At 31.7% G+C, this 15,793-nt stretch overlaps 1 protein-coding gene across 9 annotated transcripts in view; it reads left to right on the top strand.

The window, feature by feature from the left end:
• LOC146540619 (T-box transcription factor TBX2-like) overlaps nucleotides 1-15,793 on the top strand; it is a 101,000-nt gene that overhangs the window by 22,815 nt on the left and 62,392 nt on the right. For 5 of the 9 annotated variants that reach the window (XM_085203568.1, XM_085203584.1, XM_085203575.1 and 2 more), the window contains exons 2-3: nucleotides 8,239-8,352; nucleotides 10,983-11,136. In XM_085203568.1, coding sequence (XP_085059694.1) covers nucleotides 8,239-8,352; nucleotides 10,983-11,136 — 268 coding nt within the window. Of the gene's footprint in view, nucleotides 1-8,238; nucleotides 8,353-9,680; nucleotides 9,795-10,982; nucleotides 11,137-15,793 lie in introns of all 9 variants that reach the window. The other 4 variants (XM_085203601.1, XM_085203592.1, XM_085203544.1 and 1 more) reach the window with 2 other exon arrangements.

Raw genomic sequence — 15,793 nt, 5'->3', positions numbered from 1 at the left:
GTGAGGAACGTAGAGTTTGAAAACTAACTTTTTCCAGGTTCCCTCTGCTTAGAATTCTGGTTTCGCGCAACTAAACTCTATTATTTCAATCCAGAACCATTTGAACTAAGCCATGATAGAGTAAAGATTTCCTTACTTCTTACTTTAATCCAAGATAGTGAAAAGAAAAATCTTCATCTAACTCATACAAAATGCATTTAACTAATCCTTAAATTTTACTAACATTAGTTGTAATTAGGTCTTAAGTTTAAAGAAAAGAAACTCAGAAACCACACACCTCACTAGCTACTAAATTAGGTTGATTAAAACATTTCTTAAGATGTATCCTTTATTTACTCAGTAGACTATTGAGGTTGCTATACTGAGAAAGAACCTCATTGCAGTATTTAAATTTGAAACTTGAAACATCTACTTTTATACTTAATATAATTTAAATTATAGATAAAATATATAAAAACACACATTACTAAATTAAACTGCACAAAATTATATTTATATTTATTAGTGGTTAGCATAGTATCATTTATTGGTATTTAAATAAAATGCATACAATTTTGGTCTATTAAATAATTTTAATTTCAACATTTAACTGCTTATTTTAATTATATAGTAAATCCTTTAAATAAGAAATATTAAGAAGGATTTATATCCACAGATAGTGCCAAATATGTCAAAAATAAGCCAAATATATATAAACAGATGCAAAATGAATACAGATTATATAAATACCTAATATTTATATTCGACCGCACCCCGCAGTTTAACGCCTCATTCTCTCATCCCAAAAAAAAAACAATAAAAAAAAATACTGTCATACAAAAATATGTTATACGTTTACGATGTTCTAAGCCATTAACAATTCATAAAAACTCCATTGAGATCGTCCGAACTTGACGATACAAATAACTCAAAACCTGTATAATTTTTTTTATAATTTGAGGCCGTTGTGATGCAGCAGTACACGTGCCTGGCTGTAGGTTTGATTTCCACTTGGTGAAATAAATTATTTTTATCTCATTCTTGTATTACGACGCGGCGTTAAGTTCAGCAACTCAAAACGCAAGTGTCGCAAATTAGGTGGAAATTGGGGAAGGGAGCGTCTTAACATTAGGCTCTCTCTCTCTCTCTCTCTCTCTCTCTCTGTCTTGATTACATACAGATACAGTGTGAAACTATTTAAATATATATAATAAGTATAATTTACGTTTCGTGTCATTCGAAACTTCACGGCGTCGATTCGCATATTGCTAATTGATTTTATATGAACGCTTTGAAATTAATACATTATCTGTGGAGTGTAAAATATAATTGCTTTATAGACTTCAATTATTTGATATATTTCTATTTAATAGTTTTAAATGTAAAGTGTCGAATGGATTTTTAACCGACCTCAAAAAGGAGGTTCTCAATTCAGTTGGTACTTATTTTTACGCGTAAAGTATAGCTACCTAGTATTTAATTCCCCGATTAGGAATCGAATCGAAAACCGTCGCGATACAGTCACACAAATATTTTTATCAAAAAAAAACTAAATCTTAAATTATAATCTTCTAAAGGAAATCATCGAAACGAATTTTTCTTAATAACAATTAACCTCTCATGACCAAAATCTGACAATTTTATTATTGTTTATTATATAGAAGGGACAAGCAACTTTTATTAATTAATTAATTTAGTTATTTTTTTAAAATTTTACCATTTATTCATTTAACCGACAAACAAAATTGATACTCCCACATCTCTAAGATATTTATGTTGATGTCGATGTCGATGTGACGTAGCGACGGAACACGTTTACTTATCATTGGTTGTCTTGACATTTTAATTTGCTAATACTTTGTCTTTATTATGACGTAAAATATATTATTATGTATGTATATGAGGCACTAGCATGTGACTGACTGACGTGACAGGTTGTCGATTCGATGCCGACTTGAGGAAATTACTTAATTAATATTTTCATTTCTTCGCTGTAGTGTCGAGGTAAGGCGCGGTGTCGGGGTAGTCAGAGAGAACGGGGCGCCAAACTCCACATACTTCTTTCGCCTCGTGCACTGTCATCAACCTCTTCATACATGCCCTCCGAGGGATGATCATGATTTTTACGTGACCTTCCTCTAATATCTTTAATGTGTTTTCGAAGGTCAACCAAGGTCTCACCCTACTTCTCTTACCACTCACTTTTCCACTCATTATAATTTATCCCTTTATTATAGATACAATTTGTAAAACATAGGTGCAAATAAGCAAATATTTAGTTTTTTATTAAAATAGGCATTAATATTTACAAATGTCTGACATTTTAAAACGACTCAATACATTTGAACAGTGTTCAATTTGACATTACAAGTCCATCATAAAAATTAACAATCCATTGACAGCAAAAAAATCGATATTAAATCGATATTATTCAGTCTACTGAATATTAATCGATACTATAAGAATTGACGTTTAATAAAAAAAAACAAATGCTAAAATGCTGTAAACTGCATCTGCTATTCGAAAAAAATAAGCACAAAAGCAATTGACATCTTGCAACAATTAATAAAATAAAAATTTACGATCCGTTACGTCATACATATTTCATTAAACACCTTTTCTATTTAACATATTCGATACCCTTATAGAGGAAAGTCGTGGGAGACTGTAACAGCCACAGGTTATGAGTTCGATTCCCACTTGAGAAAATGAAATATTTAATAGGAAAATATTTTTACTTCGCTGTAGTGACGTGCGGCGTTGAATTCCGCCACTCAACAAGCAATATCTCTAGCATTTGGCGGAAAGTGGGGAACGGAGTGTCTTAACACTAGGATCCCTTTCTCTTCTTATTTGCGGGAAACAGCGTGAAATTAAAAAAAAAATGTTATAATCGGTTATTCAATACCTTAGTATAGTGCTAGGGTTAACTTGCTAGGTATAGCGCTATGTCGGCTGATTCTCGTGAAAGGCGAGTCGAAAACGCCGAGTGACATCGCTTTGGATATTTTTAAACTAAGGTTTTAGTTTCTATTATGTATTTTTTATTATAAATATTTAAATAAATAACCATAATTGATTATAGTGTAATTTTATATGTTATTTTGTATAATCAAAGCGATTTTAATAAAAAAACATACGGATATTAAACTTAATATTTACTTATCTATGATAATTTTTAACTTATTAACTAAAGTAAATTATTAAAAAAAATAGCTAAAAAAACAAAAAAAATATATAAAACTCGAGTCAGTAAAACCGGGCCACGCTCGAAGCCACAAGAATGCGTCAACGCGCGAGCAGATGCGCCTCCCTCCATACCTCTCCAACCCCCTTCCTTTTCAACACAAATAACCAATAAACACCAATTTATATATAATTTTACATATATTACATTATTATATACAAATATAACTAATAAAAAAATACTAAAAATATTTTTTTTATAGAAAAAAATCTGATTTTCCCCACGAAGCAAAATAGTTTTTAAGTCTATCAAAATAGAGTATAAAATCTTAAATCAAAACTCACACACTTATACCCATTAGAGAATAAGGGGGTGCGTTAATTAGGATAATGTTCTCGCTACTAGGACATACTGTGCCACGCATTTTCGCTAACACTGTCTTTTTTTTCGTTCATTATTTTGCACGCAAGGATTTTAGACGAGAAATTCTATTTAACCTCAGACGGTTCGTTTTAGGTAGATTTGACAATGGAGGGTCGTATCTCATGTTGTTTGTTTGTAATTTGACTGAAGTTAGTAGATATTCGAGCTGATGTGTACGAACTGTCATATCTTTAATATTACATAAAGAAATATCGATTTAAAAATCGATTTTTACTCAAATAGTATTAATTTAATAAATTACTATAAATAATACATATTTAAACCTATAATTAATAAACAAAAAAATAAACAAAAATTTAACCGAAAAAAAAACATATTATTAATAAAGAAAAAAAAATAAACAGCTAATACAAAAATAATAAAATCGTAGTACATCGCTAGTGATGCCGTGAGGACGTGAACAGAGCATTCATCGGGATGCGTTGAAGCGACAACCCTTCTCCGAACCTAATTAGGATTCTTTTTTTTTTTAATATAAACCTGATGTGTGGTTAAGTAATATGTATTATTACATCAGCTTCACGCTGTATCCCGCATATATCTGAGAACTTAGTGTTGAGACACTCCGTTCCCCATTTTCCGCCGAATTCTTTAAAAATTAAATATTAAAAATTAAATATTAAATTAAATATTAAAAATAATGAAATATCATATTGAAAATATTATCAAATATTCATTGAAGAAATAATTTCTTTCAAAAACGCCTAATTTTCAATTAATTTAGTTTTTAACCATTGGTTAAAGTTAAACTTGTAAGTTTTAATTTTTTAAACCAACAGATTGACCTTTTTTTGTAGCTACGAGTATAGCGGAATGGTTGTGTGTTTGATTCCCACTTAAGGCAATTAATTGTTTTCATTTCATCATTCCCTTAAGAGAAAGTGTTGTGTTAAGTGCCGCCACTCGATACACTATGTTTCGAATTCGGGCGGAAAGTAAAAAACGGAGAATTTTGCAAAAAGATTGTTTGTGCCCTACTTTTCTATATACAGTTGAAGCTGCAAAAATAATATTTACTTACTTTTGATCTAACACTTTATGAATTTATCCATACCTATATTTATTTCATAGGAACATAACATTAAAACTTATCACATAATTTACCTAAAAACAGCTTATAATTCATTCAACACAAAATTATGATATAAACAAATTAATTTTCAAAAAAAAAAAAGCTTTTAAACAAAAATATTCAATAAAATATATAGTTATTGGTATATTTTTATAGAAAATTGCATTGATAGGAAGCATTGAAGCAGCGAGCCCCAACTCTTGTCGATCTAATAACCGTTGCCTATAATTAGCCTCCCGTATGTCGATGATCGAAAAAAAAACTAGATTCTAAATATTAATTTTTACTATAAATAGGTATATTAGTGAAAAAAGATTGGTTTAATGCTAATTTTTATAATTGTAAAATTGAGGTTTATAGTGAAGGAACAAAGTGTATCTGTGAACGTGATTTGTAGGTTCGATGCTCACACGAGGCAAAACGCGGCGTTTAGTTTTGCTACTCAACACAAAATGTCTCAAAAAAGCAGTGGGAAATTCTTAGCCTATATGTTACGATACGATACAGCGTTTTTAGTTTTAGCCCAAATAGAAAATAAATACTTTTAATAGAATGAAGAATTCATGAATATTAAATTAAGAAAATCATTAGAATTTTATATTTTAAAAAGTTATTATACAACAATTCTTGATAAAATCCGGTTTTACGGTTTTTTTAAGTGTTGTAATCACTATAATATACCTTTTTATATTTTAATCTATATTACCGAAATTCCAAGCCTATTTTTAAAATATTTAATAATAGAATATTTATTATCTATACCTTCACACATTCAATAATAATTATGTAATATTAATTTCATAATTGTAAAAAACCTATCAAATTCATCGTATCGTAGCCATCTTGGGGTTATAAATTATGAATTTATAAAATGTACACAAAGTACTTAATACAAAACCCATAAATTATAAAAGGTAAGAAACAATACTTCATAAATATATAAGCGTTTTATAAATAAACATTGCATAGAAAACACACTTTTTACACGCAAAAATGCTTATATGAAATAATTTTTCATGGCGTCGACATGAAAACGGCGGGAAAATTACAATTTTAATAAGTTTTTGTGAAAAAATATTTTTTAAGCTTATCTTTTTATTTTAACCGAGTTAGAAAATATATTTGAAAAATCGTATTTTTTTAAAGTTATATTTTTTTTATTCAAATATAATTTCTAAAACATTAAATTAAATACACATACTTTTATAAATTTCTAATATTAATTAGTGTCACTGTAAATATGTAAAAGCTATTTCTAGAAAATATTATAAAAAAAAATATTTCCAGAAACTATTGTAAATCCATATTCGTCAATCTTTGAAGCATGACAGTATCTGAGTAGCGGCACCTTATAAGAGTCATAGTCCATACTCAGCGAGCCCATTTCACGAAGCAAACTCAGCTATACGAGAAAAAATATATTTTGAACTTTCACACAAATATAATAAAGTTCATATTAGATTGGCAATTTTTAAGCTTTGAAATGTAGAGAATTAAGACCTAGGTCAATAAATATATGTAGTTATTATTCCGGTTTTTCTAGTTCTTTATTTAATATGTAAAAACAAAACGTTAAGTCATCACTTGATATCACTTATAAATATTTTTATTATCGAATAATTGAAATTAGTTCGAACAGTTATAATCACCTGTATTTTTTTTTTATTTCACGCTTTATTCTACCCACAGCAGAGAAGATAAAAGTAACCTAGTGTAAAGACACACACGGAACTTAACGCCGCGCTTTACCTCGCATCATTTTCCAAGATATTATTTAGTGAATAAGCATAAATTTAAATAATAATTAATCGTTTACCGTTTAGTTATAAAATTGTTTATTTCCATTTCACCCGATTTGAAACTAGTATACCGTCTGTAGAGTTTCGTCTTTGCTTCATATATTGGCATTGAACTTTTTTTTAGATACTTACCAAAACTACCTAAGACATTTCTTTATTTTTAGATTAGAACTAATAGTTAATTTCAATTATTTTTATTCATTGATTTCGAAAATGTACCCATTGTATTATTCTACACTATATCACTATACTACCTCTACATTAAAGAGCAACACAAACCCCCCAACGTATTTAGAACCCCACCTACCATTGCAATATACGGACATCAGATATCTTGCAAAAGTTGACACATGTCAAACCAATGACAAGACCTGCGAGCGTACACCACTCTCGCACGTTCAAACCTAATTTGTATTGAAATTGCGTAGTTCCAGAGATCAGGGTGACTGGTCGTGTAAACATTTAATGTATTGGATTACTTTGCGACGACACTATGCGGTTTCAGGGTGTTTGTTTTTAGCCACGGTATTACGCAATGTTGGTTACTTAATACCTGTAACGTTAACAGTTCTGAGTTAAATCTGTCTGGCTTACATCGGGTATTATAAGGGTGATTTAAATTTATATTGTTTTTTTTTTATTTTGTTATTAGATAGATACATGTATTTTTAGTAGGATTTAGTTAATACTGCTTGGTCTTCTTTATTTTCTAGGAATAACTAAGCAAAAAAATTGTTTTATCAAAATTGGAAAAGTGAGGAACAGAGTGTTTTAACACTAGGTTCCCTCTGCTAACCCAGCCAAGTGCGGGATACAGCGTGAATCTGATAAAAAATGGGTTTATAGTTATTTTTTTACATATTATTCGCGTCCATACTTACACCCTATATACTTAAATTACTAGGTTAGGTCTATCACCTACCTGGTCACACAATCTCAAATAGTGATAGAACTCTACAATACACATAGAGATATATCCAACGAATCATCAACAAACTAACCCATTTTATATCTAAAACATAATTTACAACACGGATTTGAGGTTTTCTAAGCATATTGTTAAATTTAGCACTTTATATTCCGAGTGTTGTCCCACACGGTAGAACATCAATCAGGCTGTCGGCAATCACTCCGTGGTCATCACGTAAAGGAAATAAATCTTAGCTTAATGAGCGGTAAACTGCGTTCACACTGACCTGACCACTGGAAAATATATGTTATTTTGTATGTTAGGAAACATGCACATGTTTGGTGGTATTGCTGTATGGAAACATCGATGGTGTTTTTATAAATATTGTATCCAAAGGTGGTTTAACTTGGATTGAGGAATTGCTTTTAAATATTCATAATAATTTGAAATTTGTAATATAAAATAATAATAATAACAGTATTTTATTAAAAAAACTGGTTTCTAAGTTACGCCACTTTTGCTCTAAGCATGTTAATGTTATTGATAATCTACATCCAAGGATAATTATTTTTTTTTTGATAATGAATTATATGTTTCATAAATTGATTTTATACAGGTTAATTGAATTACATGAATGTTATCAAATCTCAGGAACTAAAAGTGATTAAATAGTCGAAAATAATTTCATTTACAAACAAAGAAATTATTAAAATTATTAGCTGTTAAGAACACTTTTCTTATAATTCAAATTATTTTAAATTAATAAATTCTTACATAGTTTTCGAGATAACAACCGATTGAACCGACATTCCAGATCGGTTGAGTTAAACTAACATTACAATTCCAGACAAATGTTCCCACAAATGAAGTTCCGCGTGTCCGGATTGGACGCGAAAGCAAAATACATCCTCCTGCTGGACATCGTAGCAGCTGACGACTACCGATATAAGTTCCATAACAGGTAGACCTCGCACGCTGGGACTCATCATCATGCGCATCATTTTCCCCCCTACCCCCAACCAAGAATATAGTGTTACCAAACACTAAATTGCTGGTTGCCAGTGTCAAAACACTACGCAGATATTTTCTACTATAGAAATAGTATCACTGACTGATCGTTGATTGAGGATGCTGCTGTACCGAGTACCGTTACACGCTTCTTCATTAGGCTTGTGATTCTACCCACACATTGCACCAGTTCCCACCAATTCGATTCCGATACGCTGTTAATTGTCTGTAAACAATTCGTAACAACGCTCGATTTAAGGCCAACGACATTAAGGAAAACGAACATCGCCTGGAATCATCTAGCCATTACGAATTCAAAGAGCATCCGTTTGGTAATATAATTAAAATATCTTTGTCTCTAACGCCGCGGTGATAATTTAAAACGTAAAAAAAAACTAAAATAACCCACATACGAGGTGAGAAGCGCGGTGTGACCTGATTAAATAAATCTATGAGCAGCTATCCATTTAGTGCTGTCACGGATGACAGTAAAGCGATTTTTGTATCGAGATATCGAACGTTGTATCGGTTGGTGTATTCGAAATCGATAATCATCGTATTTGATTACTTACATTGTTTGATTCTTGATGACATGGTGCGATAAGGTCCTCTCCATTTTATGTTCGACCGATTGAAGGCAAGTATCAAAACCGCCGACGTGCAGGTTTAGCAACATCGAGATGTGACCGATAAACATCGATTTAATATCCGTTAATTAATACGACCCGAGCATTCCGGCCGAAAATTTGACTGTGAGTCAGCCGTAAGCCGATAGCGTCGCCGACAAAGGAACGGAACATAGCGCTGTTAATATGATAATTAATTATAATATATCATTATTTACTAATTACGCTATCAGAAATTTCTGTATATGACTTTATTGATGAGGCTCCAGGTCCTCAATTCGATTTCGGTGTCCATAGAACGATTTTGGGTGCGATTTACCGTTTTTGGTTTTGTTTTGGCGTATACGTTTTTTATATCAACAAACACTTTGCAATATCTTAAAAGCGTAAAACTACTCCCAAACTAGCTTTAGAACGGCGACATAAATTATTAGTAAATAATAGTCATTTCCAATTTAGTTTGGACATATCGATTTATGTAAATGTACCTAATGAGTGCGGTATGAGATCACAAGCGAAAACGTCAATCTCTTGATATCTAATGGGCACAAAAAGTGAAACTAGTCCAGCGGCGCGTCCCACAATCGACGTGATGTCAAATAGTTGTCGCTAAGAACGAGTCCCAATCCATGTTTTTCTCTCGTATTGCTTGCAGACGTATGTTTCCTGCCTACAAAGTTCGCGTTTCTGGTCTTGATAAAAAAGCAAAATACATTTTGCTAATGGACATCGTAGCTGCCGACGATTGCAGATACAAATTCCACAACAGGTACAAAATAAGTGATGGAAGAATTAAATTAAAATAAGAGTCGTCTATCTTATTTTAATATAATTCGGGTGTTTAAAAGAACAGTAAGGCAAGAAGCATGCGTAAAATTGTGAACTATTAGGGATCTGCGTGGGAAATTTCAATTCAATTAAAGTACTAAATTTATTGTTTTTACGAACCGGATATGTAACGAAGCAAAATATATCGAAGCTCGCCATCTGATCTACTTTTCACGCTTATCACGTAGTCTCCGTCCATTTGCGTGTTTTACCCGTTTGGTTGAGGCAAATATATCTTTGTCTTGTTAATTTTTGTTCAGCTCTACGCAGACCTCTTTTATTCACAAGCTTGCAATTCTACTAACTACTAAGTCATTTAACGCTTTTCATATGTCTTGCGCGTGAAAACTGACGTTCACTTTTTACTTTAACCGAGCATGGTCCTAGGCAATGCATGTCTTACAGTTTTTAGAAAGGTAAATTTTTACAATTAATATTTGAGGCCAGTTGTGCTGCAGGGGCATAAAGTGTGTGTGAAAATATTTAATATTTTTATTTCTTCGCTCTGGTGGCGAGGCAAAATGAGGCATTGAGTTTCGCCAATATGCAATCCCTTCAGAATTCGATGGAAAATGGGGAATAGACTGTCTTACTACTAGGTTCCCTCTACCTTCCCTGTTGTGTGAGGGATTCAACGTAAAGCAAAAAAATATACACGTCTAACAAGTTCTGTCTTGTGTTAAAAGAACATTGTTTATAACGTCATAACATTCATAATTTATGCGACCACCTGTCTTTGGTGCCGTGTGTTCTTTTTAATTAAAAATTAATTTCACTTTCATTAGTATCTACATAATTAGCTTCTGGCCATTGATGGGGTTTGATCACCTTGGTATTTTTTTTTTTTTGTCACGCTGTCCCCTGCACCCAGCAGGATAAGCAAAAAGAAACTAATGTTAAGACACTCCGTTCTCCATTTTTCGCTGACTTCTGAAGGTATTTCTTTATTGAGTGGCAGAACAAGTAGGAATCGAACCCATAGCCTATCGCATTTACAATCACACTTAATGTCCATGCGTCACGAATGGCATTCACCTTGGTTATGGTTCAAAATGTTCTATTAAACATGGTAGTAGACCATTTTAGTGTCCTAGTTACCGTGGCTACATATTCTATTTTGTTCCCGGAGTCGGTGGATGGTAGCCGGCAAAGCAGACCCTGAGATGCCCAAGAGGATGTACATACATCCAGATTCGCCATCAACAGGCGAGCAGTGGATGCAGAAAGTCGTCTCCTTCCACAAGCTGAAGCTGACTAACAACATTAGCGACAAACACGGATTCGTGAGTACCTGCTTTTATAGAATCGATGAATTTTAAAATATTCAATTTTTATAGTAATTATATTAAGATTATAAAATCGATTAATTATTTAATACTTTCCGATCATTAAATTATTAATATTTCAAAATTCATCCATTTTTAATATGTCTTTTCTATGTAACGTCATTGTAATGCTTAAGTATATAGAAATCTACATATAAATATATATTTTGTTGCTAAAATAGGGTGCGTCAGTTTAACATTATAAACGATTACCACTCGGGACCCTAAAAAGTAACCTTTTTTTGAAGCAAAAAGTTTATAATGCTAGTGATATTATAATAAAAAAGGTTTGGGTGATCTGTCGTCGGCCAGCGGGGTACCATTATGTCGGTTACGGCTATTAGGGTATTTACTTTGGTTATACGTTTAGTATATTACAATAGAAAATGTACACCGGTCTTTTTGTGTGCATCTTCTCCTCTTATCTCTCTCTCTCTCTCTCTTGTTATTGTATTTACAATTTGTATATAGGGTGTTTATTGTTAAGTTTGCGGAACTAAACGCATTATAATATATTTGGTTCACTTATGAACTTATTTACGAATATAGCTAATTAATTATTTACTAAAAAGGAGTTAGATTCTTTGCAATATGTCAATAGCGCAATCCACTATATTATATCTTTTGCAAGTTCTTAGTTAGTTTTAACAATTTATGTTTTGATATTTTTGTATAGAGACCAGTTATGGCGTATCTTAACACTTACTAGGTTCCCTCTGCCTGCCTTGTGCGGGATACAGCGTGAAGCCGATTTTTTCATTTGTAGATTTTTTAAAAGTCGTTTTAAAGACTATAAATCAAGTAAACATTAGCATCGATAATGAAGTGTTTATTTTCTAAACCCGTTATAAAAATGTGTTGGCGTTAATTAGCTAAAGTAGGTAATTATAAAATTTCCAAAGAAAATTATGAATGACCTTATAAGGTCTTAATTTGGATGCACACCTGCCTCAACCGAGAATTGAATTGACTAACAATATTATAAATAACTAGCGGACGCGCGCAGCTTCGCCTGCTTATTGCTTAGGGGTGAATTCTAATAAACCATGAAACACGTGTCCAATGCAATATTTTTAAGTCTCAATTTCAAATTTTATAAAAATCTGTGGCGATTTAAAGATTATTCCATATAAACTTCCAACCCCTGTTTTACACCCCTAGGGGATGAATTAAAATAAACCATGAAACATGTGTTCAATGAAATATTTTTAAGAGTCTAAGTTTCGATTTTTATAAAAATCGGTGGCGATTTAAAGATTTTTCCATACAAACTTTCAACCCCTTATTGGCACACTTCGGGGGTAAATTCTAAGAAACCGGTAAACACGTGTTCAATTAAATATTTTTAAGAATCTGAATTTCAAATTTTATAAAAATCGGTGAAGATTTAATTTTTTTTCCATACAAACTTCCAACCCCTATTTCACTCCTTTAGGGTTAAAATTTTTCAAAATCCCTTCTTAGTGGATGTCCAGATTACGAAAGTAAATATCTGTCCAAATTTCATGTTTCTACCATCAGCAGTTAAGGCTGTGCGTGCGTCTTACCTCAGTCAGTGAGGACAAGTCCTTTTATATATATAGATTATTTTGAAGCTTGAAATATCATAATCTAAGATTAGTTTGATTTTTATTTTTGCACCTGCTGCAATAATTTCTGTTCTTTTTTTTGGAATACCAAAAATATATTTAGAGGAAAAAGTGTCTAAATACAAGAACAAACGGTCTTAGCAAGAAAGAAAATTCAAAGGTATTATATTTTAAATGTGAACACTTTTGAACGTAGCTGGAATCGAATCTGCTTCTTTTAAGCTGATAATAATACTTTTTATTTTAGCATTCTACTAATGATTATATCTTTCATAGTAGATATCGAAACTAATTTTCTATTATCTAATCTAATTTTCATTACTTTTTCTTAGTTATATTTTAATTTATATATTAAACTAAAACCAGACCAAAAATATTATACTGCCAATTTAAAAACCACCTACATACATAAGAATAACAAGTAAAATTACAGACATTACAAATATATTTCATTATAGCCTCGTATTCTAAGTACATTCCCTCGACATTAATGTTTATCGATTATCAAGTGCCAATAAGAGTCAGCTGTGCTATTGAACTTGTTGGCGACGCACACTGGGTTAAAAATGAAAATAAGAAATATTTTTTAATTTATTTAGATATATTTCAGTGTACGTATAGCTTAATTTAAATCCTTAGCTTATTCAAGAAGGTGTATTTTTTTTAAATAGATATTTATTGTATAGGACTTTAAATTATTAAAATATTAATTATTATTAATATATTAAAATATTAGTAATTTTAACATTAATGACATGAGATCCTAGTCTAACTGTAAACACGACGGTACGATTGGCATTCGGAGAAATAAATAATTTTTATTTTCCCGCTTTGGTAACAAGACAAAGTTAGCATCGTATAGAATCACCAAAATCAAGTATAAAATGGGAAACGGAGGTTCCCTCTGCTTACATATAGCGAGATCTGAAAAAACAGTAAATAAGTAGTACCTACAAAAGAAAACAGATTTTAACATCACCGCACACGAAGCTCTCGCATTTGAATTCTTCACGTAGCAAATTGTATTCAATATACATTTTAATAAGGGCGAAAAGGGAATAACAAGAGTTTTAATCACCAGCATCAATTGTACGCATCAATTAAAAAATATAATATAAGATAGGAATAGCTCTAGGGTTATTCCCGTATTGCAAAATAGGCAAAAAGAATAGTGTTAAGGCACTCCGTTTCCCACTTTACCAAGTTTCGAGACATAGAATGTTGGATGGTGTAGCAGAGCGAAAAATTAAAATAATCATTTCTTCAAGTGTGAGTAGAATTGAACCTACAACCCTCATGTTAATAGACATATGCTGTTCCATTGAGCCATGATGACCTCAAAAATAAGTTAATTCTGCTATAATAATGATAATATCTTAAATAGTCAGCAATATTTTAGATCTAGTTCTAATAACCAAAAAAAACTAGGTTTCTTATTGTTATTGGATATTTTTACAACGTTTCCTGTTATTACGTGTAAAATGATAGCACCTCGTATGTCAATTTATCACGCGAAACTCATTCAAGCGATAGTAGCATTTTTTTGGTAATAATATTAGATAGGTATGCTAAATTAAAATAAATATACCTATCGATATAGAGGCCAGTCGTGGCGCAGGGCCACAAGTAAAACGCGACTAGTTGTGGGTTCGATCCCCACTCGAGGAAGTGAAATATTTATTTAAATGTATATTTTCATTTCTTCGCGCTTATTTCGTGACATAGCGAGGCGTTAAGTGCCGCCAGTCAATGCCTCTAGAATTCGGCGAAAAAGGGGAACGGAGTCTCTAAATATTAGGTTCCCTCTGCCTAACCTACTGTTTGCGGGATACAGCGTGAAGTTGATTTTTTTTATTTTTTTTATTTTTGTCACTTTTTACTACCTACGGAAAGGAAGATCGATAGTCGATTCAAATTAGTTTTTTTGGGTGTGTGTAAGAATTTAAAAAATATTTATTTGATATTTTATTTGCATTTTTTTAAATAAGTAGATACATTAAATTGTGTGTTGTATTAGATATGACACCCGTAAATTACGAACAGTCAAAAACTCAATACATTAAAATAGTTTTAAAACCAAATTGAAAGCTTCATTTTTTTCTACCTTCAAAAATTTTATAACCTCACTTTCTTTTGACATTTATCGATTGCCAGTTACAACACTATTTCAACAGATTAAGCAGGGCTACTGAGGCTTGGATTTTCGCCATTCAGCCTAAGTGCCGCGCCGCGATTGTTCATAGCTGAATAATTTCTCGATTACCTGGGGTAACTCGATTTCCACTTATCGGACATATTTTATGAGGGGTGATTGGTTTTTAATTTGATTTACGCTATGAAACATGTCTAGGTTGGCATGGAGGCTTTGAAAATTTTATTTTTATTCTGTGCAAAAATATTTTTTTTACTCTAAACGTCAGCAAAATTAGCTAAATTTATTGCGTCATTAATATAGATTTATTGTCTAACCCAATCGGATATCCCGTCGGAACCCGCTAGAAAAAGTCCAGTTTCAATTTCTTAAAAAAAAAAAACAAACGCTACCGAAAAGCCGGCGAACATAATACACACCAATGCGTTTACACGACCGCGATCCTATCATAGATAAGACGTTTTTTTTTCTAATTCGACTGATGAACGTTTGTTTAGTTTTTTGTTCGGTTCTTCCCCGTGTCAGGTCTTTTGTCTTTGACAAGGGGTAATTGAAATAACGACGGCCTCAGCGCGGTATGCATAGAATTTGAACAGCTGACTGTTGTATTCTAAGGTATTTTTAATCAAATATCTACATTTTATCTTTCATTTGAATTGTATTTTTTTTTTGGTTTTTAAGCTAGTGTTAACTGTTTACGCTTGGCGAAATATTGTGTCATAAAAATGTATATTCTAGTAATTTTGTTGATCTGTAAATAACTTGCTTTCTATAAATAAAAATGGTATAGGTATTTAAAGGCCTGTAGGTTCGATTCCCACTCGTGGAAATGAAATATTTAAGCTTGGCATTGAGTTCCAGAATTCGGCAGATA

This window comes from Heliconius melpomene, chromosome 2, assembly GCF_056956725.1.
Source record: "Heliconius melpomene rosina isolate 202511_hmr_F chromosome 2, ASM5695672v1, whole genome shotgun sequence".
NCBI classification, from domain to species: Eukaryota; Metazoa; Arthropoda; class Insecta; order Lepidoptera; family Nymphalidae; genus Heliconius; species Heliconius melpomene.
This window is presented reverse-complemented; position numbering and strand designations above follow the sequence as displayed.